Here is a 26,818-nt window from a genome sequence, read left to right on the forward strand (position 1 = left end):
GCAACAGTCTCGCGACACAGTCATGACAGTGTCGCAAGGCTCTTATAAACCCCGGAGTTCTGTTAAATGGCCCTGCCACCCAGTACCTCGGATTGTGGTCCAGACAACGGATCCCGAGGTATATAACGGAGTGGCAGCGTGGCCGGAAATTTGCTGATGAGCTAGTCCACTCTCCCTGCAAATGCACGTAACACACAACACACTACCAGTCTTCTTCCCTCATGGGTCCGGCCGGTGGTTCCAACTTTTTAACTTCTCACCCTGGTTCAGGCAAGGTTCAGGTCAATCATTTCTTTTTTTTTCCAAAGCATCGCTCCTTTTCCGTCCATGTATCAGCGATTGACAGAACCTAATTGTCAATCATCAATACATAAAACCAGATTCAAAGCCGGGGTTAATGATGCCTCAAGGGTTAATTATACCCTTGCTGTTCCCGTTTTGTCCTGTTATCCCGGATCAAAGTCACGAACTTAGGATGTTGCAGCGGGCTTTATGTTACGGTTATGGTCACACATATAAAAATGAACAAGGCATTTTCACAGGATGATTTCTCCCGCTCTCACCCTCTCCCAGTATGGCGGCAACATCTTCCTTTTTCCAAGACTCACACCATATGGACTTCTCTGGGGGAAATTCATTCCTACAGCAGGACGAGGTTAGTTGAGAACAGATCGCTTTGAAGCGCAGATAATCAAACTGTGGTTTAATAGATATTGAACTACATATAATATTAAATTAACATTAAACTAAAGAGCAAGTTCAACTGCAAGTTGACCCAAATTGAGTTCAACTGTGCAGTTCAACCAAACTGCATTACTCTAAGGTACTTGTGAAATGTTGGGTTTTATACTAAGTAATTCTAACCTCTAAGAACAAGTAGAAGAATATGATAAGTACAAAATGCAGTGTAGTGTAATAGTGAGTAGCATTATTGTTAATAAAGTATAGAACCAATGAAGGCTGATGTTAATGATTTTGATTGTGTTACATCTGCGTGTGGTCCCGTGGGTACTTACCATTTTTGGATGTGGCTGTGTAAAACCTACCAGTAGGGAAATTAGTCACACATAACCTTTTATAGTAAGTGGGAAAGAAGGCACACACACATCATACTATCCTTCCACTTCTCTTAGACTCTAGTTCATCTTGGTATAAAATACTATTTCTGATTTAGTACTCAACTTGTGTGCTGAATAAACTCAACAGTCCTCAAGTTCAACTCAAACTTGAACAAAATCAAGTTCAACTCATGATTGAGCTCAACCCGGAAGTTCAACTGTATGTTGAACTCCCCCAAGTTCAACTTTGGAGTTCATTCAACACAATCATGAAATGGTATAAAAAGTATTTTATACCAAGATGATCCAGAGTCTAAGAGAAGTGGAAGGATAGTATGATGTGTGTGTGCCTTCTTTCCCACTTACTATAAAAGGTTATGTGTGACTAATTTCCCTACTGGTAGGTTTTACACAGCCACATCCAAAAATGGTAAGTACCCACGGGACCACACGCAGATGTAACACAATCAAAATCATTAACATCAGCCTTCATTGGTTCTATACTTTATTAACAATAATGCTACTCACTGTTACACTACACTGCATTTTGTACTTATCATATTCTTCTACTTGTTCTTAGAGGTTAGAATTACTTAGTATAAAACCCAACATTTCACAAGTACCTTAGAGTAATGCAGTTTAGTTGAACTGCACAGTTGAACTCAATTTGGGTCAACTTGCAGTTGAACTTGCTCTTTAGTTTAATGTTAATTTAATATTATATGTAGTTCAATATCTATTAAACCACAGTTTGATTATCTGCGCTTCAAAGCGATCTGTTCTCAACTAATCTCGTCCTACTTTTCGGATAAGGAGCGATCGGACAAGGAGAAGTTGTTTAATTTGGTGAGCGTCCCTTCCAATTGCCCTTAGACAATGCTGATGGACGTGCTATCATGCCCAGGCTGAAGAACATGGGTTCAGGTTAATAAGGATGGGGGATATTATTATGGGAAAAAAAGTTTCATCGGATATTCTCAACATTTCAGTCAAACATCCTGCTGGCCGTGTCTTGAAGGATATAAACCCCTTCCGAAGCCGTGTCAACAGAGGCGATCAAGTCAGTGTTTCATGCAAAATCAGAAGGAGGATACAGAATGCGACAATTATCAACTTTCAGGATCAAAATTTTACCATGGTCACTTTTAAACCTGAGGATGGGACAGATGCTGAGAATATCGAGATGGTAAGAATTACTTGGCTCTTGTTGAAAGGGTTTCAAATCGCCTGATTGACATTATCGTATCAGGTATGGAAGCAGATTTATGATGCATCATCCTCTCAACGGTGAGCTTATTTCATATGTAGCTATAATAGTGTTTTATTTGTCCAGAACCACAGACACGACATGTTACCTCAGCTTTTTGGATTAAGCCAGTCAAGAATACCAACCCTAATATTCCATGATGGTGTGTTTTTATCTTACTTTCCCTTTCCATGTCTAACTTTAAAACAGCATTCATTGGTGGAGGTGCTATATTTAGTCAGCTTGGTGTCAATGCACCGGTTGTTCAGAGTTATCTCTGGCATCAAATTGTATGTTGAAACCACAGTATTCTAGTTACTCAGTTAACAGGTTCTTTCAAGTACAATTCATTCTATACTATGGTGGATGACAGTGATATGCAGAGATTGTTGAAAAATGTGCATAGGTCATCTAGAGTGGTCTCAAATTTCCTTTTTCTGATGGTTTTATGGCAGGTTCAAACATTCAATCTTGAAGAATGGGTTTTCAACTTCAGGAGCAATGTGTGGCAGTATGACATCACATCCTCCTTTTCTGAGTTACCCAGGTCCAGAAGCAGAACTCTATTCACCTCCTTTCAACTAATGAACCAACCCAATCAGAATTTATGCCTTGAATCTGAGGCAATTGTTGGTGGTCTGCAGGAAGAGTTCTTCAAGTTGGTTACCTCATTTGGAGTTATGCACATCCTTCCACATGACTTTGTGCCTCATGGTCTGCTTACTTTTGGAGCCATTATTGATTGGGGGAAATCCCATATTCTGGCACATCTCCCTTCCATACCATTTCCTGAATGGCATCTTTATCCCAGTATACATGGAGTTAAATCCAGACTTTCAGAGTCAGGTAGTCTATATTATAGTTCAGGCTCTCACTTCATTCTTACTAAAGTTCCCCACAGTTCCTGGTCATATTGACCTGATATTTGATGAGCCTGGAGTCAACATAATCAGACTACAGGTTGGGTTAAAAATTGCTTCCAACAAACGTGAACACCTTCGATGTACATACCTCAGTCAATCACTCCAGCTCTCCAAGAATACTGGTTGTCCTGAAGCCACTTGGAACAGTGTATGTAAGTTCAAGTTTGGTTTCCTCCATTTGTGTTCTTGCTGTAGCATCTGGCTAATATCTTGATACCTTGCCTGTCATTCAAGTGCTCATGGATGAAATTGTCTTTATCCTGACTGGAACCTTCACCACTGACTTTATATGCAACTACTCATCTCAAGTCTACGTATTTATCCAACCACTTCTTTCAATATCAACTGAAAGAATCAACAACATGCCATGTCTCCATTGGCCTTTGGACACCCAGTTGTACTATTGGTCTTCTGATTCCAAAGGGAATATACCAATTCCAGAGGAGGATTGGGCACAGTATTGCATCCCAGTACTGGATTTAGACATATATATTGGGACTTCATGGACTCAGTTTGATTATGCATCTGTGCAGGAATACCTGACAATCAAGGGGTATGATCCTTACAGTGATGAGTATGCAAGGGTGCATGGATATCAAATTATGAACCAGTGTGAGTTTTTCATATTTATTCAAGGCTCATCTTTCACTCTTCCAGGGGATCCACATACTGGGGATGAATGGGTTCATCTAGAGAGCCAGGAATGGACAAAAGCTGAAGGCCAATTGTGTTCCATCATGTCTTCTTCAACAGATTCTCTGATCTCACAAAGTGAGACCTGCCATGGTGTGTCATCAATACTTTACTTTTCTTGAATGCCACAACTGACTTGGTGCAGAGAACCCAGGATCCAATGAAGCTTTGAAGAATCTAAAAAGTGATAAATTCATGAGCTGGCTATCAAGGGATTGGCTAAAACATGGTCATGGTAAGCCACCATTTATATATTTTTGGGAACTCCCAGCTTAGCTTGATGGATACTGGAAGGTGCAGTGTCATGAACTGAACCAGGGGTAGTACCTACCTGTCATGAACTGAACCAGCAGTAGCACCTGCCACCGACTTTTCCTCCTATACGGTCAACTGCGGTTGGACTCGGCGTACGATCAAGGGAGATTTCATGTGAAAGAGGTTGATTCATAGGAGAGTACTCCTAATCTTAGAGAAGGGGTCATTGGTATAGGAGTACAACCCTTTCTACTAGATAGGTATATAAGGAGTACTTAGTGGTAGATATTTCCCTAGAATTTAATCTTCTTTGTCCTTTGTCCTCTATCCTTTGTCTTCCTTTGTATCCTTTCCTATCCTTACCTTTTGCCTCTGCCTCATTCACTCTGTCGCTCAACATCGCCCAGGTCGCCTTTATTAGAGGACTTGCTGTCTAATCCTAGTCCGGATTTGTCCTAGAGTCCCTTCTCTGGTGTTAGAGTACAGGATGGGGTACACATGGACTAGGTTACAGGTATGTGGTACACTACATTGGTGTATGTTGGGTACCGTCTATTGTATGCTCTCGTCGTCATTGGAGTACTGGCTTGTGAGGATATGGTCCTCGTCGCAGGCCGCTCTCATTGCCGAAGGTTTACTCTCGTCATAGAAGTACGGTTCACTACACGGTTCATGGGTATTTATGATATCGGACATCATCATTATTCATTCTCCTTGGTCGCCAGCTCTTGTCATCCTCTATTGCCAATAGGCCCGTAGGATGGTTCGCCATCTGGAGTATGATCTCGTAGTAGGTCGGAGTACCGGGGTTGGTACCCCTCGGAGTATGCCCTATATGGGTGTTGGGTTGTTTTAGGTGTATGCTATCCTCAGCGTCAGCGCTCGAGGCCCAGCATATGCATAGGCGGTTCACCCTCCTGACATGCAGTATGTACAGTCAAAGACAACCCCAAGCAAATTACACCAGCAGTTGACAGTGAAGATGATGATAGATTCTCCATTGTGTCTGATATCCCAGATGCTTAGACAGACTGATGTCCATTACTTGTATCAGTGCACTTTGACTGAGAACTCATGTATTTTAGGCTATAATGTCTGTGACTTAGTTTTATTACTTATTCTTGCTGTGATTATGGAGTGTGCTGAGGAATATTTGTACGTGATGTAGGATGGATAAGAATCTGAATTTTCACATCTTTTTCTATATGACACTGCAATTTTTCCAGGTACTTGTCAGGTCCTGAAATTTTGAATGACAGTTACAACAAGCTTGGAGTAGTCCAGGAAGGCTTTTGAGCCCCAATTTTCTGTCAAGCTCTCTGATCAAATTTCAATACTCTGGGAGCCATATGAATCATTTTTCTCAGTTCTTGCACATCTGATCATTCATTTCTATATTTGTGAGTAATGTATAAAGACAAAAAAAATTCTTGTAGTGTTATTATCCTCAGATTGCACTGACTTCAAATCTTTTTCAGATTACAGTCTCTTGGCATGATGAGAGGATCATTGTGTGGGAGTTTGGTCTCAATGATTAGAGAAAGGGCAAGTATGTTGATTTTATATTTTATTATTATTTTCTAATTTATTTCTATTTTCAGAAGGCACAGTCACACCATGCTATCTGGACCAGAAGATGACTCCAAGTATGGCATTATACTTAAGATTTTGCATCTATTAATTGTTAATGCATAAAAGAAACAAGGGTTGAGTACGCCTTGTCCCCTGTCTGTGTGGTCAATGCTGAAGATACATGGAGAGGTACCAATAATGTAGATGGAACATGCCACAAATCCATGATATGTGTATTACAGTCTAAAACTTTGTTGATAACTGGAATGCTAACCAAGAAAATTCTATTTCCAGTCATTGATGTCCTTGTCACTACACATTCTGGATTTCATGACTAAAATGTCTTTACTACCCTTCTGCTGGTAAAAGGTTCACTTTACTCTTTCATTATTAGGTGATGAGAGCTCATGTGCTGCATAAATTGAAGATCATAACAAATCAATTGTATAGTCAGAGGTATACTTAGTTCTCAAACTTGTTTGCTTCAATCTCATTCTTTATATATAATTATCCTGACATCATGCCTGCTGCTATATCTGGACTATACTTTGTTGGAGACATCACCTGGCTGGGCTCAGGTTGATTGGCAACAGAATATGATGGTGGAGAAGATGGTACAGATTGATCTGAAGGGGCAACAGAATACAATGGTGGAGAAGAACGCATTGAATGACTATAGGAAGAGGGCTGATAGGGACCTTGCTGGACCAATGTGGTTTCCTCAATTCCCACTGGGGTTTCTAACTGCTGATTCATAGTTGATATAGGAGACTGGGGCATAAGAACTGGGATTGGAGGAGAAGTAACATGCTGTCCAGCTGTGATGGTGGATGAAAGAAATGTGGGCACTGGGGGTTGTTGGTGAGGGAGCTTATTTTCTTGATCATATTGGTTGGGTCTTCGGTGCCGATAGAAGTGAATAGCAAGGATTAGAAAAATGAGGGCTACAGCTCCTAAGGTACCTCCTACAACCGGGGTGGTTGGGGTCTTGTCATTGCTTGGATGACTGTTGAATTTCAGTTCAGTCAAGTATGGACAAATCAGATCTGCAATGTTCTTACCCTTGACCATTGTGGTTATCATTTTGGCCACTGTTGTTTGAGTCTTTGGAAGGAGTTGGAGAGAATAGTACAGTGGAGACACTAGTGGAAGTTGAATTTGCAAAGCTTATCCTTGTGGGCGAGGAAACATTAAATGGGTTTGATTGGTGAATAAAGTTTAAACTTTTGAAGTCTTTGAAGATGTCACTGTCACCAGATTGTATTCTCAGTATTATCTCCGGACCTCAGGAACACAAGGCAAAGGAGCCCTCACCTGAGTGGCGCATTCAGCAGGTTTGCTGTGAGATTTCTAGCATTTGATGAGTTGAGTTAACAAGATGCATTTCTCATCCATCAAATAGCCCTCTTACCCATGTGTGTAGACAATATGTTTCCTATTATAAACCAACCAAGGTCAGAATCATAGAATATCAACCAAATACTTGGCCACTCACCCTTCCTTGCCTGGGGTAAGAAAAAACCTCCCCTCAGATGCCAGCAATGCAGGATCAGGAACTTGGACAGTAGCAAAGCTCTCTACAATTTTGATCAGACTGTCTCCTCCCGTCTCAAGGTCATGGCAGTTAAAACCCTCTGGCAGTTGAATGAGCATCGCGACAAATGCTCCTGCCGGACTGTTCTGTGTGTCCGTAAGATTCCATATGTAAATGAAGGCTTGGGGAACACCAATAGATAGTGGGGATAGGAGGATGATAAACCTTTCGCACAATCATGTGAGAATGAGAATGAAAGAAGCTCTATAGGAAAAGGTTGGTTTCACTTACAAAGGTAAGGCTAGTCATGGGGGGAAATTTCACCTTAAAATAATATTCATACCAGCCTGCTGGGAATGTAAGGTGGACAGGAAGAGGGGATCAGGTGAGTCCACTTCAACGATGTGGTTTTATCTAAATGTTACTGGCAACAGACATCATGATTGTTTCATGGTACAAAACACAGGACACCATCTGAGTGCACTGAAGGCAGGAAAATCACGCCGATGGATTGTCCAAAGATGTTGTGATTTGTATACCTTCCGAAGACATTACAACTGATGGCTAACATGTTTCAATTAAAGAACCATCACTACAGGCAAGGGAGAGTGTTCAAAGATCATAGTAGAAAGGCCGTCAAGCCACATCTATACCCTACTTATATCAATGACGACCATCAACATCAAGGGAGGGAACAGAATGGGAGTGATGTGGGACAGAAACTCAATGATGAATAACAGCTTCGTAAGGTAGTGGCCAGGTCAAGACCTGGAAATAATGTTCATGTTCAAGTTCCATGCCGGGGGAAATAGACATACACCAAAGAAAAAGACTTGCCAAAAGCCTGGGCTTGGGCTTTCCAGACCTCGGACCTCAAGCCCGAGTCTCAAAACCAGAGCTTAGCTCGGCTCTGGAAGCTTAAGGACGGAGCCGGAGCCCTAAGATGTACGGTCAGCCGCCGAAGTCGCCTGGAACTTGCTATCCTGTACAAGGCGAACATTTTGATTCAACCTTCCTACGCCCAGAATTCAACACGTAACGATGTTATCGGTGATATGTGGAGATTTCATAGATACAAAACTACAATCTTGTTCTTCCGGATACAATCATGTTTTCCTACAATGTTCATCATTATATAACGAAACCCGAGCACGCGTCTAAACATAGCTGCTCAATCTGGAGTATGATGCTGTGTTGGAAACATCGGCAGAGCTTTATTTGGAAGGGCAACAGAATATGATGGCGGAGAAGGGCGAGCTAAATGATCATCAGAAGAGAACTGATAGGGACCCTTCTGCGTCAACATAGTCTCTTCAAATCCCATTGGAATATCTGACCGCCGGTTCATAGTCGATATAGGAGACAGAGGCGCAAGGATCCCGGGGATTGGAGAAGAAGTAACGCGCTGTACGGGAATGGTGGATGAAAGAAACGTTGATGGAGGTTGTTGTTGGAGAAGCATGTGTTCTTTGTGGAATTGATTGAGTTTTCGCTGGTATCTGAGGCGCCGGTAGAGGAAGATGGCGAGGATTATGAAAATGAGCGCTACGGCTCCTAGGACACCTCCTACAATTCCCGCTGTCTTGCCACTGCCATGATGATTGCTGAATATTGGTTCAGTCACAGAGAATTCAATCGGGTTCGAACGTCATACCCTCGACCTTTGCCATCATCGTGGCCATCATTCTGGCCACCGTTGTCCGGATCTTTGGAAGGATTTGGAGAGGATGATACGGCGGAGACACTAGTGGAAGTAGAATTTGCAGATGTGGGCGAGGAAACGTTGAATGGGTTTGATTGATCAAGCAAGTTTAAATTTTTGAAACCTTTGAAGATGTCACTGTCACCAGATTGTATTATCAGTATCAACTCCGGACCTCAGGAACACGAAGCAAAGGAGCCCTCACCTGAGCGGCGCATTCAGCAGGTTTGCTGGGAGACTTCTAGCGTTTGATGTTTCGAATTAACGGGGTGCGTTTCTCATCCATCAAATAGCCCTCTTACCCATGCGTGCAGACAACATGTTTCCTATTGTAAACCAACCAAGGTCAGAATCATAGAATATCAACCGAATACTTGGCCACTCACCCTTCCTTGCCTGGGGTAAGAAAAAACTTCCCCTCGGATGACGGGAATGCAGGACCAGGAACTTGGACGGTAGCAAAGCTCTCTACGATTTTAATCAGACTGTCTCCTCCCGTCTCAAGGTCATGGCAGTTAAAACCCTCTGGCGGTTGAATGAGCATCGCGACAAATGTTCCTAACAGACTGTTCTGTGTGTCCGTAAGACTCCATGTGTAATTGAAGGCTTGGGGAACACCAATAGATAGCGGGGATGGTAGGGTGATGTTAAACCCTACGCACAATTGCGCAAGAACGAAAATGAAGGAAGCTCTATAGGAAAAGGTTGGTTTCGCTCACAAAGGTAAGGCTAGGCAAGGGGTAACTAATTCACCTTAGGACAATATTCATACCAGCCCGCTGGAATTGTAAGGCGGAAGGAAAGACGGGTTCGAATGATCCTACTTCCAAGATATGATTTTACCCAAATGCTAGTGGCAGTGGACATCACGATCGTTTCAAGATACAAAAGGACATCATTGATCTCTGAAGGCAGGCAAATACCGTGGACAGATTGTCAAGATGATGGCGGGGGTCTTTCATGTCTTGACAGCCCTTTCGTACAGGACGATAGATGAAGGCCTCCATTCAACGACGATCACTGCACGCAAAGTAAAAAGGCCGTCTAGGCGCATTCATAGCCTATATCGATAACGAACAGTAATATCAGTACGGAATCATGAAGGAAAGATTTGGCATAAACTCGCATACAATCACCTAATCTTAAAACTGATCAGTCAAATGTCAGATTCCATTACTCCTGGAAGTTCTGATAGATGGCTCCCATAGCTTCCTGATATCACGTCCGCGAGCTATTCTTCATTCCCTCCCATGGTCACGGGCAACCTTCCCGGTCTTGCACTGGGCCTTCCCACACACACACCTTCCAAGATAATCATATTTGACATCTCCGGCGGGTTCAGAATGAGGTGCAGCTGGTATTTGAATCCACGCAAGTTGTGAGGCTCGGAACTCGGGGGGCGGTTCATTATGAAGGATAACCACGACCATTATAAGTTAGCAAATTGGTGTGAATTGTCACCAAGCAACCATGGAAACGGAGCGAGGTACCGCCATACAAGCATATTTGGTGTACTTTTTTCCTTCAGAAGTGAGAATAACGTGGATCGTAACCTTGATGCTGGTACCGGGTGGTGAAGATGGCAGGGAAATGGCTAAGTGACCGGAAGCAATGAGTACTTGAGTAGGCGGTGGTGATGCGAACAGCCAATAAAGTGATACGCACAACTGAAAGGACTTTCTATGCCTAACTGTCCCCTCTCGTCCGCCGCCAACCCGTGATCCTCCTGCATAGCATTCAAAAATTCCCCAACACCGTAGACTTCCTTCTCCCCCTCACACCTAGCTGCAATTCGTCCTTTCCCTTTCTTCGTACTTGCGTGAGGCTTTGATGATACCGATAGAAAGTCTAACAGAAAGGCATTAGAAGTTTTCGATGAAGTCGAGCACGAGTATTTAGACTGGGGGAAATGGAAGATATGGAAGCTTTTGCATAGCAATAAGGGAAGAGGAAATTTGAGTGTACGTGGCCAAGGGTGCATGGGTGAAGGAAGTAAAGTAAAACAAAGACAATAAGGCGAAACGCTTACTCGGAAATGAAGTTAACAACTCCATCGTCATCGTCATCGTCGCCTCAACCACCAACACTGGGTTTGTCCTCGAGAATTAGTATTCTCACTGGAACGACTACGGCTTTGTTTATAAATGCCCACTCAAAGAAGAAGCCGATATCTCGCCCTCATACCCTAAATGAGAGTTGCTTCGTTCGAAACTTGTACCGAAGGATGTTCCTCATTATGTACGCCTTCCTAAAATTGGCATCTTCTGTAGCCTGCCGTTCCTTGCCATCCTCATTTAGATACGCAGAAAGAAGTTTATGAGGCAAATAGAAATAAAAAGAATACGACGATATGTACGACCATGATTCTGAAAGATAGATTTACAGCCAACATTAAAATTTCGACTGCTACCCTTGGACTACTGACCAATGGTAACCCTATCACGTTCTGCTTTCGCAACAACAGCAGCATTCTCCAGCTCCGCAAGCTTACCGCTCTTCAGGCACATACTCCTAAATATCCCATCCTCCTTCCGTATCAAGCTCAGTGGTGTATCAAACTCTACTATCCGGCCCTTATCCAAAACAATCAGTCGATCGTAATCAATCACCGTTCGTAGGCGATGGGCGACTTTTGGGGTGAAAAAAAAAAAGAAAATCAGCCACGCGAGTCAGTCCAGAGGCATAAAAACATACCTGTCAACAACAACGACTGCCCAAACTCCTCCCTGATTGCCTTTTGAATCTTTTCATCGGTGGCAAAATCAATACTACTTGTAGCCTCATCCAATACGATAACAGAGCTCCTCCTTAATAACGCTCTCGCCAGAGATAGTAATTGCCTTTGACCCTGGGAGAAGTTGGTCCCTCCGCTTGTGACTTCGGTGGATAAGGTGATCGTGCTCGTTCGAGTTTCCACGTCAGTAGTGGTAGTCGAGTACGAGTCTGAATCTGATGTGATGGTCCGAATCATGTCCTCTTCCCGGTTAGCCTGCACAGAAGGGGGTCGGGAAGTTGCGGGTGAAGCGGAGCCCGAGGCGACGGTAGAGGGTGCCCGAGAAGATCTTCGAGATCCTCCGTCATTGTTTGGGTGGATAATTTGAACTCTATATAGCACATCGAGACACTCATCGTCCGTGTGTTCATGAAATGGATCTAGGTTGTCCCGGAGGGTACCAGAGAACAAGGTGGCGTCTTGTGGAATGAATGTCTGGAAAAGAAAGAAATCGTCTCAACAACGTTCCGGATAATAAAGAGCACCCGTACCAGCCTAGACCGTAAATCATAGGTTCCGATTGTCGAGATGTCAATTCCATCGATAAGAATCCGGCCGCTCGATGGGTCAACCTGGAAGACAGCAAGTCAGTATAACGACTTTAAATACGAGGAGACGGCAACTGACAAACCGTAAAACGCTCATAGCCAACGTCGACTTTCCACTCCCCGTCCTTCCAAGTAACCCAACCCGCTCTCCAGCTTTAAGCGTAAACGATACGTCTTGCAGTACTTCCGGAAGCTCCGGAGCATACCTGACAGATACATTCTCGACCCGGATAAGCGTGTCGTTGTTTGCACTCGAGGATGGCCAATATGCAGGAGGACGGTTGGATTCAATGATCGCTGGAGGCTCTTGCGGAACTTCAAGGTATTCTACGACTCTTTCTACCGAGCTGAAGTTGAAAGTTGAATAACAGAAGTCGACTTTGGGAAAAGCAAAAAAAAACGTACTTGAGATCCAACTCCAAGTTCGTCCAGAATCGACATGCCCAATAAACTGATCCCGTAAAACTGAGCGCGCTGGATATACAGAGACCTGCGATACCAGGGTCTGTTCTGGAAATCGAGAACAGCGCGGTGATGAATACGCCCTGAAGAAATCAATATTCAGAATTACCCCAAATGTTTAAAGGGAGGAGACGTACCAAACACCCAATACAATCAAAGTTGAGCAGCAACCAACGATTCGTCATCCAAAATCCGTACCATATCTAGAAGGAGTTACGTGATTAGCATAAATACCGAGCAAACAGATTGTTCCAACGCACCTTGGTGGTATGGTCAATCTTCTTATGGAGATTATCCAAGAACTGACGTTCAGCGGAGAAGGCTCGAACAGTCACGATTCCCTCGAGTAATTCACCAAAGTGCGAGAAGATAGGCGACCGGGAGTTGGATTCCATCCGTCGCAGGTCACGGCCTGTGTTGAGGTAGCCGATTCCGAGTTCCCGGTAAACGAAACCAATAGCGGTAGCTGGGAGAAGGAATAGAGGAAAGAAGACACTGGATGAGAAGAAGAGAAAAGCGAAAGGGAGTCAGTCGACGTCTAAGATAATATCACCAAAGTCACGTACGTGATGGTAATGACAGACGCAAAGAAACTCGCCAAAGACGAGTTGACGGCCTGAAGGGAACCAGCTAAAGACGAGTCGATCGTTTCAATGTCCTTGCCAAAACGATTCAACATACGCCCTTGAGGGGTAGTATCGTGGAAACGGAACGTTGCTCTGACTACTCTTTCCAACAGTTGTCTATGGGGGGTGCGATCGCCGTTCAGTTGATGTCATGTTAGAGAAAGAGAAATGCTCACTTAAACAATGCCCTAGAAGCCCTCAACGCTCCGGTATACTGCGCAATGACAGAACAAAGGTTGACCGTCACGTTCACGAGACCGATGGCTGCGTAAATCCCGACATAGAACAGTGGATGTTCATATGCGTTTGGCAAGTTTACGCCAAACAGAGGGCGACTGCCTCCGGTACGGTTGGAAGCATACGTATAGAGAGGGGTCTGGTGGTGTTGCGAATACACGTAACTGTCCGCAACGTATTCGTGGTCGGAGATACCTCCAGTGCTACGGAAAGCTGAGAAGGGGTGGGAGCGGAAAGACGTGTCGTCATCCCCATATGCCTCTCCCCATTGCTAGAGAAGGAAAGCAACAAGTTAAACGAATGTCCGTTCCCCAACATGACAAAAAGGGAACGCACTATCATCCAAAGTTTCTCTGCAACGCCCAAAAACTGGTTCATAACGACGAACACTGCCAAGATAACCCAAATATAATATGAACTGTGGTGGGCGTCGTCACCAGAAAAGGACCGAAGAGTCGAAGGTATAACTTACGAAGCCTCCAAATACTTCTTGTATATCCTCCACTTCACACTACCCGTCTCGCGATGTTCATCTTTCACAAGCTTCCTCGGTTTCTTTTGCTCCCCAGCGTCTCCCGGTACCTCAGGTTCCGGCGTAGCTTTTGCTTTCCCTTCCTCCTCCGCGACGGCAACTTGTTCACGATGGGCCTCGATTCCAGCTTCGGAAGCGATACCTTCTAATAATCCTTGTGAACGGAGGTCTTTGATTGTGCCTTGAGTATCAATACGACCGTCGAGCATGCGAATGAGGTAGTGTGCTCCAGGTAGGACAAGGTCGACGTGGTGTGTTACCAGTACCTGTTGATGGGTTGCTTAGCATTTCTTATTTGAGGCGGAGGGAGAAAGGGTCGTACCACAGTCCTATTACGGAGAAGAGGTCCGCATAAGAGATTCTCGTAGAGGTAGCGAGACGTATGACTATCCTAAGGGAGAAAATAGACCAAAGAGAAGTCAATTAGTTGCAATGTTTGGGGGTAAAACGATCACTACTGACCACAGCACTAAGTGGATCATCCAGCAGCACATACTTCGTTCTGGCATAAACAGCCCGCGCCAGAGCAACCCTGGAAAGACCCACCAGTTAGAGCAAGTGTAAAATGAACGGAAAACCCTTCTACGAACCTCGCCTTCTGTCCACCGCTCAACGAGACGCCTCTATAACGAGCAAAAAAATCTAGGTCAGACCGAATTATGCGAAACGAAACAAACCACCCTCACCTAGCCCCAATCTCCGTTTCGTCCCCATCCTCCAAAATCTCAAAGTCAGGATTGAGCGCACAAGCCTCCACCACCTCGTTGTACCTCTTCTCATCATACGGATATCCAAAAAGAATGTTCTCCTTTATCGTTTGGTGCCGTAACCACGGACTCTGGGCAGCGTATGAAATCGTACGTGTGTACCCATGTTCGTCTACCCTTCTCCGATCTTTGTGAAGGATGACTCGACCGTTAAGCAGGGTCATTTCGCCCAAGACTGCCATCTAGAAGGTGGTGAAAAACATTGATTAGAGGTGGGGAGGGAAGTTGCTTACGAGAAGAGCAGTTTTGCCGCTGGCGAAAGGGGGGGGAAACAAAAAAAAAACGGGAATTGAGCCCGTTTGAATGAGAGAGGGGGGGTAAAGAGGTGAAAACATACCTCGCAGTAGGTCCAGTAACGACCGACAACTCTCCTTCTGGGAACAAAACCGAAATATCCTTCAACTCGAATCTACGTTCCTGCGAGGCATCATCCGAACGAACGGAATGAACCGTTCCGGTCTCTGAGACTGAAGCGACAGTGGTGTCGTTGTTGCCATGAGCGGTGGTACTATCCCTGGAGATGGCACCTTTGATCTTCCTCATCCTCGACCTCACGCTTGAAAACCATGAAGTGCGAAATTGAGCTTGGGCTTGAGATGGATCGTCGTTAGTCTTGGGCTGCTCCTTCTTCTCAATTTTGTTCCATTTGAGTGTGGCGCCTTCCAAGCCCAAGCCGCCTTCCGAGTCTCCAGAGAGGAAAGGAGGCTGGTGAGAGTGGTCGTCTTCCCTCGAGTGGAGGCCCTTGAGAGATGAAACTTGTTCATCTACTTCATCTTCTGCAAGGAACACCGCGATACGGTCGAGTGCGACTTTTGTCTGGGTGGGTAGATTCGTCAGTTACCGAAACAAGCTTTTTTTGAGAAACGTAAACCCACGTTAAGAAGTTGAACTATCCATGTAGGTATAACGTTGAGGGGTGCCCTGAGTGGCAAAGATTAGAAAGCGTTTTTAGACCCAACGTACGAAGGGGTGCAACCTTATCATACCAAAGAGAGCTATGGCCTGCGGTAAGACGTTTGTGCTGCAAGTCAGCCATACATACTCAGGATACAACCTCAGAAAGCAACTCACCGTAAATGCCGTACTAACCCTCAACTCGTTCCCTTGTGCAACGAACGTTGCAAAAGAAACTATCGAAATGAGGATCGGCGCACTCATCCCCAGGAGATAAAACATGATCCAGTTGATACGGGCTGGGGAAAAAGGTAAGTAACGGCGGTAAAAAGAGTGTCGAATCCAGACTAGACATCACCTTTAATCATCCACTTCATCTCCTTCTCCCTCGCTCCCATAGCGCGATCAATCCATCGATCCTCCCATGCGAAGAATTTGATAAATTTGACCTTGGGGAGTAAGAGTAAGGCATTCGAAAATGAAGAGCAGAGGGGGGGAAGAGCCCAACTCACCGCTCCAATAAGCTCATTTAACACTCCCATCCTCTTATCTCTAGCCGCCATCGTACCCTTTTGAATCCTGATACTCCGTTTCGCCAATAACGTATTCAATGGCCAACCCGCGAGGAGAACTGCAAATCCTGCGAATGCAGACCATCCTAGGAGTCTGTGTGTTTCTTTTTTGTTGGCGTAAGAGTTTCAAGCGAGAGGAGGAAACGTACTGATAGAGATATGCGCAACCCAAAATGATTTCAAAAGGGCAACCATAGATGAGGTACAACCCTGTACAAGCACCGTTTACCTATATCGGGATAAAGGGCGTAGTAGAATCTGGATTCGTTAGAGAACGTATGTTTTACTCACCACAGTCGCATCCCCAGCCATCAAATTGACAACCTTCCCCACGTCTGCACCGGCTTTTGGTTCGTTATCTTCTTCTTTCTCCTTCCCTACCTTCGCTTTTTTATTCCTACTCTTATTCTTCCCCTTATCCTTGTCGTCGTGCTTCTTGTCATGCGACTCGCCCGCTCCTGCAACCTCTTTCCTCTTCAACGCTTTGTCGTAGATAGAAGCCATCAACTCGGAACGGATGCGCGTAGCAGCCCTCCGTCCGAACCAAAGGTGTTGGACATCTGATTCAGCCTGTTAGAGAGTTAGCATTCAAGTTTAAGAAAGCGAGGAGTCGTAAGGAGGAAGGGTGAAGGAAAGTGTATAATAAGGGGTAGAAGAAAACCATGAACCGTGAACGCACCTTCGCTAACGATGTCAGAAACATGAGACAAGCGTAAATGTACGCGTTAGATCGGTCGGCGGGAGTGACATCAGCTCCATGTTTTTCGATTGAAGACAGGATATGGCTGTATAGTTCAAACTCGTAAGAAAGAAAGCAAAACGGGAAAGAAAAAAGAAAACTAACTTCAAGAAGAACGGGTTCATGAAACTCAAGCAACTGCTCGTTATAGTAAGCACCGCATCTAGAATCAAATCCAACGAGTTTGCGGCCCAGAGCCTTTTCAGAAGCGTGGTGCGGTGAGTGTTACTGAATTTGATGAAAAGGGGTCGAGATTGAAATGTAGGACTGAGATTCCAGACGTCTCCTTCGTTGAGTGTGGAGCTTTTCCCACGGTGAACGAGGGGGTATATCCAACTGAAGGATATCCAACCCCAGAGGGTCGTGTAATCTTCTGGTGAGATTGACCGGCCCTTAATTGGATGAGTAAAAACGGACCGAAAATGACATAGGTCGGACGTACGATTTCGGACGGTTTGACTCTTGTGCTTGGAAGAGCTAATGGCATGCTGAGAACGAGGCTCAAAAGGACCAGTATCCCGACTAGATTTAAGGTGTGCGCAAAGACCGACATGCTCGAGGCTGGCATGTCGAGTACGGTGTGAGCGTAGAGGATCCCTCCGAATTGGACAACACCAGACATTAACTGTAACACGCAGATCATGAACAGATCGAAAGGCGCAGTCGCGGTTGGACGTTGGATGGGGCGTATGACGGTGTAGCTCCATGTAAAGGCGACGAGGAACGGTCGGATTCCGTTCCAGGCAGCGTTCGTGTTGGTGCTAGTTTCTCCGGAAATGAGGGTATAGGATCCAGCGATAGTCCAACAGATAACCTCCAGTAACCCGATAAACACCAAAACGACTGTTTTCCAAACAGAAAATTCCATTGCTGCTGTTGCCGTCGTGCCTGCTTCTCCACCAATTCGTCCACTCTCTTCAGATCCTGCTTCATCTCCCTCAGTATCCAATGCTTCGGCGTCTGTTAACGTCAAAAATGGTCGAAACGGGTATCTGACGGTCTTGTAAAGTGTTGTGACAGATAACGACGGGGTATTCGCAAGTGAGAGGAGACAGATAGAGACGACGAAGGTTGCTGGTATGACTGCTGCCCAGGAGTCTCGAATACATGCTTCGTGTAGATTCAACAGACCCGAATGGCCACAGATACCCATGGTCACTCAGAGTCGCGTGGAGGAAGACGGAGGAAAGGAAAAATCGCAGTCATTTCAGGGTCGGATGGAAGGCACAACCACTGCGAACCTTAGTCATGTGACCTGTGAATATCCGAAGCGCCGTTTCCGCGGAATCCGAAGCCGAGCGAGTGCTGGTACCGGTTCCCTCTTAATTAACCTTGAAGTTAACTTTATGGAAATCGTAGTGATACAATAGGAGTTAGGGGTAGACATTCAGCATATCATGGGTTAGTATATACATGACACGTCGAAGAACTCTCGCGAAGAGCACAAGGGTTTTACACCCATAATTCATGGAATCGGAACGACGGTACCGACTAAAGTCGACGTCGTTTGGTAGAAAACAGTACGTACTATTACATTCTCTTCTAACACCCATCTCATGTACTCCGAGTCTCCGACGCGCAGTCCAAAGCCAATTTTCAGACTTATTCTCGTCTGAGGGCCTTACTTACTGGCAGCCTTAAGTATACCAATTTTCCCTGTCAACATTCGTCAATCTAAGCTGAGAGTTCTCAAAACTCCGTGATTATCGGCAACTTACCTGGTGCCCGGCGATTCAGCCAACCCTTCTGTAGCCATCCCACGAAATTACCGCCTTCACTACTAGCCGAGACTTCACCAAGCACCGGTTCTTCTGCCACAGAAGTAAGTCTGGGTCCCGAGATCAATGAATACATCGAAGGAGACGTGATTCCATTCGGGTCCCTTTCCCGTTCAGTTATCGCTTGTTGGCCGTCTTCTAGACGAACCCAATCCTCCGCGTCTTCAAGCCTTACCTGAGTAGTCGTGTGTGGATCCCCTGACAGAAAACAATCGAAATAAGAATACAAACCACCAAGATGATACTCGATATGAAAAAAACCTACATCGATTCATACTTTGGTACCCCTGCGCTCTCGCAAGCTGGTCGCCATAATAATCGTACCCTTGTATTGTCAAATACTCCTGCATGGCCGCATATTCATCTGTGTCCCAGAATGACCCAACGTACACTTGTAATTCAAGCTCGGGGATTCCAACCCGCTCCCAATCTTCTTTCGGGACTAGTATCTTGCCTTCCGGATCAGAAGACCAATGGTACAATGGGGCCCTCAACGGCCATTGGATACAAGGCATCCCGTTTATCCGTTCGAGTATCGAGAAAACTGGTGTCATGAACAGATAGGCTCCAGCCGTGCGATGTATGAATTCGGAAGTGACTGTTCCAGTCAGAATGAATAGAAATTCATGGACGAATACTTGAGCAATGGTAAATCCATTAAAACGTAGCCTCCAAACATTCGGACACAAACTCACCCAGATTCTTCCAGGTGTCTCTTGCACGGCCAAACTTCTTGCAGAGCCCGAGCGATTGAATGATGTAGGCAATTCGTGATTGTTCACGTTTGTCGGGAGGTATCTCCAATCCTAGCTCTAGTTGAACCATATTCACGCCCTTCTCAAATTTCAGATCAACGCGGCCAGGGACTATAACAGGAAAATTGTTGGTAAGAACTCGGTCGAGGCTATAGTCGAAATAAAAGCTAGTTACCTGATTGCGATATTCTAACCTTGGCTTTTAATCCATGCTCGGATAAACGGTGGTACCATTGAGGTGATGAGATGGAAGGGAGGTGTGCCAGAATCCCAGGTTTCTCTGGATCAATGACAGCCCCAAAGGTAAGTAGGGTGTGGTATGAAAAGTCCTTGTCTCCAACGGGGCGCATCGCTCCGATTGAAGCGATAAGCCTGAGAAAGTCTTGTTGTAAACCATCGACGATCATCTTGGATTCAAGCGGTAAATTCCCGCGAAGCTGGTTGATTAGAAGAACGTCGGGCAATATCATGTGGTTGCCGAGGTTAAAGCTGGGATCGCATTGTGCAATAAACGATGTGAGGTCGTATTGCCACGAACCGGTTCTGAAGTTGAAGACCCATTCCTCCGCATTAATTGTGGTCACCTGTCATAAGTAGGACCGTCAGACTTTGGGGAAATCTCAAACAAGTCCAGATATGATCACACATCTTTCAGTAGCCTCCGCATATCTCCATCGGCTGTCATAGCATACTCTGAACACGTCTGGGAGAAGGAAGCTGTCGTCTGATAACCCGGGTCACCGAAACGGTGCAACATACCAACTTATACCAAAGGTAACTCCATACGATCGGCGCCTTGGCCATGAACTGCGCTTTAACAGTCTGTCCACCCAGAGATGCTCATTTGCAGTCAGCCATGGAAATAGGAAAGCGAGGGGAACACACCATCATGGTAGATTAACATGGGCGTTGGTGACCGACCCACCCCGAAAAGCTGCGGCAATATCTCACGCCTGTTATTCGATCGGGTCTGTCAGCGCTGAGCCTATATAACAAGCTGAGCTCACCGTTGAGAAGACGAGGCCTCATAGACCCGCTTCCAGACCTGAACGTACAACAATTGAGCATGGAGTTCCTCCCTGAGCTGAATATAATCTCACACCCTCGACCCCGTCATCATCTGTCCCATCTTCCGGTTCAAAAGTGACCACGGTGAACGTCTGATCTTTGAACTTGATGATTCTCGCATCCTGTACCCTTCGTCTAATCTTGACCGAAGTCGTTACTTGACTATTAACGCGGTTTTGAAAAGGGTTCGTCGTCTTCAAGACACTACCAGTAGGACGCTTGACTGAAACCTCGAGCACATTCGATGAAACTTCTCTCTCCACGATGATATCTCCGATTTTTATCGATCTAAAACCGTGTTTTTTAGCCTGTTGAAAGTAAAGCGTTGAACGTATATCGTGCAATCAGATAAATAAGTTTAAATTTGACAAAAATCGGAAAGCTGATTCACCAAATTTAGCCGTTTTTCCTCATCCCCGAGTGTAGATAACGTGGTCCTCTCCTTATCAGACAAATCCGAATCCGAATCAGTGTGGGGGACGGCTGGATAAATGGGGTGGAAATTGTTGACGATTGTTCTAGCATTCGTAAATGACTGGTTTCCAGAGAAATTTATGTGGTGTGACTCCTGGAAAAATGAAGTCATCCTCGCCAGAGACTTAAGTACTGTAAAGACGGAGATGAGTGGGAGAATTCGACCATGCCGCACTGCCTTCATTTATAACCAAAGACACAGTGGGAATTTGTATCCATTCCAGGACCGTATCATTCTGTATCAGGCGGAATGATCGCGGTCTTTGGAAATAAATGATCCGGCCCTCCACGTGTTCAACTTGGACTTCTCATGCAGCACTTTGAAGATTCCCCATAAACTTGGCGAAAAAGCCACGATGGGGGATACTCATATCATTCCAGCTTCAAACGTCGAAGACGATCATCCGGAGTACAGGAACTTTCTTCATAGGAGCGATAACTTGGTCTGAAACAGTTCCCATCCGACCAGCTCTCAATTGCCCTCTTACGAGCAGCATTCCATAATTCAACTGAGAGAAGAGAATCCTTAGAGACAACTTAGAAATGGTTCGTAGCACTTTCTCGTTTCTTCCTCTCAATCAAACAATGCGTTAAGTCATCCAGATTTCTGACGGCGGTCAAACCACAACTTGAATGTCGTTGATGAGGAGTCGTTGCTCAAAACAGCAACTTTAGTTTACCAAGTATCCGTGCCTCATGGCGGGCTGCGGGCCGTGGGTTGTCTATGTCGTTTTGCATTAGATCTTGGGTAAAGAAGCCAAGACGCGCCGGCGATGCAAAAACTTGTAGTCGGCTGCTCTGCCGCAGCCCAAGCCGAATCAAGCCGAAAGCGAAAGCTTCATTAGCTGTTCTCCATTTGATGCAGCTTTGATCCGGACTACGAACCGAAGAGGTCTTAGCGGTCAATTCCAAGGAACAGCTTATAGCGGTGTCCCTGGCAAACCTGAATGTGAGAGGCAAAAGAAATGCGTGAGAAAAGTATTCGCCAAATTCACGCGGCCGAGGAGACTCTGATTCCCGACTTCGGCTCAAAACCCGCTTTGGATTACACTCGGCCACGAATAAGGTCCGGTTTTCAAATCTCACCTACGGTAGTTTTTTTCCCTTCCTGGTTGTAAAGACGCTGTTCATACCAAGAGCCACTTTCATCTAGACCGGAAACAACGTCTTACAACTGGGAAGCTTGTCAAATGCTTCCTATAGTGTTTGGCCTAATCGTGGCGGTCCGATTGATCTTGGGTAGGATTTTTGATTTTGACGACAACGCAAGAATCGTCAGCTCACAACCCGCCCACGTCTACGATAAGTTGCACAATGCGCCTGCCATCCAATGGGTTGTTATGCTCAACGGAGGGGCAAACATCACCTTCCCAAATCCGAAGACACCCAATCTCACTGTGAATCCGGGAGAACCTTTCATTGCCTCTGTAAGTTCTTTCTTTCGGCCAAACGTGGATCGTCGCGTTAATTCACTATTTTGTGGCGTAACTTCATAAGGATGTGACAGGAACGTCCGCCCAAGGCCATCGCACTATTGGTGGTTCCGGTAGCATTGTTCTTCAAATGCCATTCCAGCAGGGTATTGTGGTCAACCATACTGTTGTTAAAAGCACCGGTCCCTGTTAGTTCGATACAAAAGTAGTTCTCTTGAATATGCCTTCCATCTCAGGTCCAAAGAACCCCTCTTTCCATCACTTACGCCAACCCATTCAACTGATTTACTGCTGTCAATCCCTGTCCGACATTAACATAATCCAACATCACGAAATTGGGTGGTAATCCGTCCGCAAATCCCCTACATCCATTTGCATTTGCCATAATCCTATGTAAGCGCACATGGGTTAGGAGGATAAATAAGCTTTCAAACGACGCAACACATAAAGTACTCACGAAGCAATCCCATTTGTTGTAGGTGCATCCACTCTGTCACTAAGAAGCACTCCGTCCACGATTTCCACATTCAAATTATGATTGAGCATGTACATATGATCAGCGGGGGTCAGTGGGCCTTCGATTCGGTCAACACGACATGGAAAATTCTTGTCTGTGGAGCTGAAAGGGGGTTCCCAGATCTGTGGCGACGGTTAATGAGAATTTGATTTAGAGATCTCAGAAAAATAAAATAGCGGAAGCACTGGGAGTTAGAAACACACACCATCGTAAATTCAGGAAGAATAGACTCAACACCTCCATTCTCCGCACCTGCATCTAGGAAAACAACCACTCGTTTTCCGCTATCGATGAGCTCACCAAGTGTAGGCCATTCGGACCGTTTCATTGGTTGATGAGGGGGTACGAACGTAAGTGGGGTTATACCTGTTTGTTTTTTAAATCATCAGCCCCAACATCTGGTCCTAAATCTGTCTGGGTGTCTCACCAGAGTCATCAAATGCAGGCTTCCACACATCGGCAATCGATGCACCCTCGGGATTGGTGAATAGTAGCGTGATGACTTCGTTTGGGTTCGCGTCGAGGAAGGTTTTGACCTTGCCCAAATAATCCACGACGGTTCCTCCATCAAAGAGAACCTGGGGGAATATCATATGGTTGTACTTTCACCCCGTCTTTGAAAGAAGGTACGCACGCAATCTGGTGGTTGGATAAAGCCCTTAGTCAGGATGCGCCAGCTGCAGTAGTTAAAGAAGGATACGCACCTGTATGGCAGAAATGAAGCTGTCCATCGTTCCTATATGGCATTACGCGCAAAACCTCATCAAGCCGTCTCCCTCCACCGAAAAGAGGAGGACGAACATATGAGCTTGGGCTTGTAGGAACCGTACACCGAGCGCAAGTTGCGACGGGATGTCGACCTCTTGAGTTCTCGCAACTAGTGAATAATTTTCACGTCAAAGTTGGAAGAAAAAGCACAGAAAAACATCATGACCTACGCGCAAAAGGATTCTCACTAAATGCAAACGAATCATGCGATCCCAAAAAGGTCACGTTTCCGTAGCTTCGAAGACACAGTTCAGCGTGTCCATTACAGACTGTTGCCCTGTTAATTTCCCAGATCAAACGACGTCAAGAATAGAGGACTTGTTTACGTAAAGAAAACCAACCGCACCTCTTCGCCTGGGGAAGTAACAACCCGAAAGTCGTCGCTGCAAAGGCGAGACTTTGAAGAATGTGAGGGAGGAAGTACATCGCTGTACTTGGAGAAGCCTGTTGGTCGAAGACTTCCATTTATACGTTTCTCATACTGCTTCGTATGGTCGGTGTTAAGAGTGACGTGTGCTCGTGGGTGAGCCGGCGCGTGTTTCAACCATCTTGTTCTCACACCCTCATGCGTACGACCAACAGCGGTGAGCAAACGTTCAATCAGCTTCGAGCATCTCAATTGGTCTCTTGTATTGTTAAATTTCCGAGGCTCAGGAACGTTGCATCGTGTTCAAATAACATTTAAGAACCATGCGATCGATCTCAAGCCAGAAAAGTACTCATGTCTCAGTGATTCATGGGCTAAAACCTTCAAGAGGCTGACCAAACTCAGTGTTATTTTGCGTGCAGTTTTGTTAATGCATTGCAACGAGTAAACCCAGTACTAACCCAACTAGCTTGCTCCAGACCACACGGCGAACTTGCGGCAAACATCAATCAACGAACGAGAGTCTTGGAAGAACTTTCTCATGGTCGTCTTCGCTATCATGATAATACTGGAGTCCAACAATATTACTTATTGATGCTACCATGACGTACTTAGTACCACGAGTAAATGTTCCCGTCTAGCACTCAAGCACGTGTATAACCAAATAACCCCAACGTTAAATTTTCATCATTGAATTTGGTGACGCCGCCACGAATTCCGTCTGTCCAAACCAAGTCCAAACTCGGGAAGAGGTACAAAAACGTCCACAAAAGCTCGGGAAAAGTTGTTGCTGTTTTACTGGTGACTGATTATCATGCCCGGAAACCATGCTATTGCTAGCCACTTTGTTGTCAAGGCTATTCCTCTCCGTGAAGTGCGAAACATTGATCGAGACGACAGTCGTCCTCCGAGGTTGCATTCCATATTCCTCTGTTCGAGCCACTCTAAAGTTGCTGGTGTGGGTAGAGAGCTGTATGGATGTTGAATAGATCTGTTCTGATTCGGACACAAGGGTCACTCGGAGGATGATGAGGGTGAAGACTACTCCGATGAGCGGGGAGGTCTACGACGTAGAACAGGTAAGTGACAGGTACGTCGTATCTCAAGACTTGGACTCACGAGATCAAGGACAAGGTACTGTCCATTCGAACCGCTGGTGTACGAGATCAACAGCGATAGGACGGTGGCAGAGTACAGCGCAGCGGACTCCGTGACGATAATAATTGTCTTAAGCGAGAGGTTCTCTCGAGTTGAGTGCAACTTGGATAGGGCTCTCTGCACGGAGAGGATCCTGATCACTAGTGATGTTATCCGGTTCAGTTCCGGTCCGAGCCGGCTCTGACCGAGTTCCACTTTTGAGAGAAAGGCGGTTCCGGTTCCAGTTCTCTGCGGTTCTAGGTTCGAGCCGGTTCGAACTGGAACCGAACCGAAGGTTCTATCGGTTCCATATATATAAATAATTGAAGGTTTTGTACGCAAATTATATACCAAAAAATAATATACAAGTAGTACAGATTAAATCTAACCATTTTTACAATGTTGTGTACTGGAATTTCGAAACAAACTGCACTTGGATTGGCAGTAAATCAACTACACACACCACCAAACAAGTCCATAACATGCTTATCAGTCCTTGTTGATCCAATTATATGGTGAATTCCAGTGACGGCGTGTTGTATGGTAATAAATTAACTTGGTATCGGGAGTATCCGATGGATTGTACAGCTCGGCATCATGCCGCCGGCCTTTCAAACTTGTTTCAAGCCACGGCAACTGGAACCGGTCCGGAACTGGTTCGAGCTGGTCGAGCTGCGGTTCCAAAATCCTCAAGACTCCGGTTCCGGTTCCAGTTCTTCACGGTTCAGAACCGATGTCGAAACCGGTTCGACCGTACAGAACCGGCTCGAACCGGAACCGTATCACATCACTACTGATCACGATCAACCCTGCGGAAGGATTTTAGCCACCCAGCATTAATGGGCCGCTTCAACTCACCTGTGCAAATGACATTCGTCGCGAACGTTAGCACAAAGAAATTCGTAACCCACTTGAGAATATCCGGGACGAACACCTCGGCGCCAGGTGCAACTTTAGAGACCTCGTACGCCGCTCCATATCCGGATACTGTATTATGACAGCGTGCCAATCGATATTCATCCCTAGCACAACGGCTGAAGCCACAAACTCACCTCCCGTCCCACAGAGCATTATGGCAGGAATCAAGCCCATGTACCATCGACCCCAGATGACGTAACAGCGGTATATCTTGAACCTTGTTCAATTGACATGTCGATTAATAAAACAAATTGCAACTCACCATGAATCCATCACCGACCAACGTGATTGTCACGTATGTGGCCTTAGGGTTAGGGGGGTTAGGGTTAGGGGGGTTAGGGGTTAGGGGTTAGGGGGTTAGGGGGTTAGGGGTTAGGGGGTTAGGGGTTAGGGGGTTAGGGGGTTAGGGGTTAGGGGTTAGGGGTTAGGGGTTAGGGGTTAGGGGGTTAGGGGGTTAGGGGGTTAGGGGG

The 26,818-nt window shown here is 45.6% G+C and overlaps 7 protein-coding genes across 7 annotated transcripts; 1 reads left to right on the forward strand and 6 right to left on the reverse strand.

Moving 5' to 3' along the window:
* Window positions 1-2,193: 2,193 nt before the first annotated feature.
* Window positions 2,194-4,196, forward strand: E1B28_013856 (uncharacterized protein; the record flags this gene model as incomplete). Its single annotated transcript, XM_043160661.1, has 10 exons — window positions 2,194-2,244; window positions 2,308-2,345; window positions 2,400-2,467; window positions 2,515-2,594; window positions 2,646-2,702; window positions 2,760-3,150; window positions 3,206-3,379; window positions 3,462-3,839; window positions 3,885-4,013; window positions 4,066-4,196. 10 exons carry the CDS (start codon window positions 2,194-2,196, stop codon window positions 4,194-4,196), a joined length of 1,497 nt encoding a protein of 498 aa, XP_043001787.1.
* Window positions 4,197-6,254: 2,058 nt separating this feature from the next.
* On the reverse strand, window positions 6,255-6,818 carry E1B28_013857 (uncharacterized protein; the record flags this gene model as incomplete). The annotated part of the gene is made up of 1 exon (XM_043160662.1): window positions 6,255-6,818. One exon carries the CDS (start codon window positions 6,816-6,818, stop codon window positions 6,255-6,257), a length of 564 nt encoding a protein of 187 aa, XP_043001788.1.
* Window positions 6,819-7,154: 336 nt separating this feature from the next.
* E1B28_013858 (uncharacterized protein) lies at window positions 7,155-7,400 on the reverse strand (the record flags this gene model as incomplete). The annotated part of the gene is made up of 2 exons (XM_043160663.1): window positions 7,155-7,182; window positions 7,243-7,400. 2 exons carry the CDS (start codon window positions 7,398-7,400, stop codon window positions 7,155-7,157), a joined length of 186 nt encoding a protein of 61 aa, XP_043001789.1.
* Window positions 7,401-8,452: 1,052 nt separating this feature from the next.
* On the reverse strand, window positions 8,453-9,527 carry E1B28_013859 (uncharacterized protein; the record flags this gene model as incomplete). The annotated part of the gene is made up of 5 exons (XM_043160664.1): window positions 8,453-8,885; window positions 8,936-9,121; window positions 9,189-9,224; window positions 9,286-9,309; window positions 9,370-9,527. 5 exons carry the CDS (start codon window positions 9,525-9,527, stop codon window positions 8,453-8,455), a joined length of 837 nt encoding a protein of 278 aa, XP_043001790.1.
* Window positions 9,528-11,224: 1,697 nt separating this feature from the next.
* E1B28_013860 (uncharacterized protein) lies at window positions 11,225-18,367 on the reverse strand. The gene is made up of 27 exons (XM_043160665.1): window positions 17,576-18,367; window positions 17,239-17,525; window positions 17,074-17,179; window positions 16,686-16,964; window positions 16,544-16,623; window positions 16,335-16,488; window positions 16,181-16,271; window positions 16,000-16,121; window positions 15,905-15,930; window positions 15,804-15,849; window positions 15,266-15,744; window positions 15,162-15,180; window positions 14,848-15,110; window positions 14,752-14,784; window positions 14,624-14,693; window positions 14,484-14,552; window positions 14,102-14,427; window positions 13,966-14,047; window positions 13,569-13,900; window positions 13,333-13,509; window positions 13,027-13,261; window positions 12,904-12,969; window positions 12,710-12,849; window positions 12,384-12,651; window positions 12,248-12,328; window positions 11,678-12,191; window positions 11,225-11,612 (listed from the first exon to the last, which is right to left on the reverse strand). The coding sequence occupies exons 1-27, from the start codon at window positions 18,284-18,286 to the stop codon at window positions 11,401-11,403; spliced, it is 5,268 nt and encodes a 1,755-aa protein (XP_043001791.1). The 5' UTR covers window positions 18,287-18,367; the 3' UTR covers window positions 11,225-11,400.
* A 167-nt stretch (window positions 18,368-18,534) lies between these two features.
* E1B28_013861 (uncharacterized protein) lies at window positions 18,535-21,359 on the reverse strand. Its single transcript, XM_043160666.1, has 11 exons — window positions 21,126-21,359; window positions 20,767-21,042; window positions 20,674-20,711; window positions 20,552-20,619; window positions 20,426-20,505; window positions 20,313-20,369; window positions 19,842-20,250; window positions 19,607-19,777; window positions 19,177-19,548; window positions 18,852-19,109; window positions 18,535-18,789 (listed from the first exon to the last, which is right to left on the reverse strand). Exons 1-11 carry the CDS (start codon window positions 21,318-21,320, stop codon window positions 18,755-18,757), a joined length of 1,959 nt encoding a protein of 652 aa, XP_043001792.1. The 5' UTR covers window positions 21,321-21,359; the 3' UTR covers window positions 18,535-18,754.
* Window positions 21,360-22,903: 1,544 nt separating this feature from the next.
* Window positions 22,904-23,894, reverse strand: E1B28_013862 (uncharacterized protein; the record flags this gene model as incomplete). The annotated part of the gene is made up of 6 exons (XM_043160667.1): window positions 22,904-23,030; window positions 23,099-23,280; window positions 23,364-23,524; window positions 23,586-23,736; window positions 23,793-23,797; window positions 23,863-23,894. Coding segments are annotated over 6 exons (658 nt in total), but the record flags the coding sequence as incomplete, so codon positions are not given.
* Window positions 23,895-26,818: the final 2,924 nt, after the last annotated feature.

Source organism: Marasmius oreades (assembly GCF_018924745.1).
Source record: "Marasmius oreades isolate 03SP1 unplaced genomic scaffold unpl_scf_1, whole genome shotgun sequence".
Taxonomy (NCBI): domain Eukaryota; kingdom Fungi; phylum Basidiomycota; class Agaricomycetes; order Agaricales; family Marasmiaceae; genus Marasmius; species Marasmius oreades.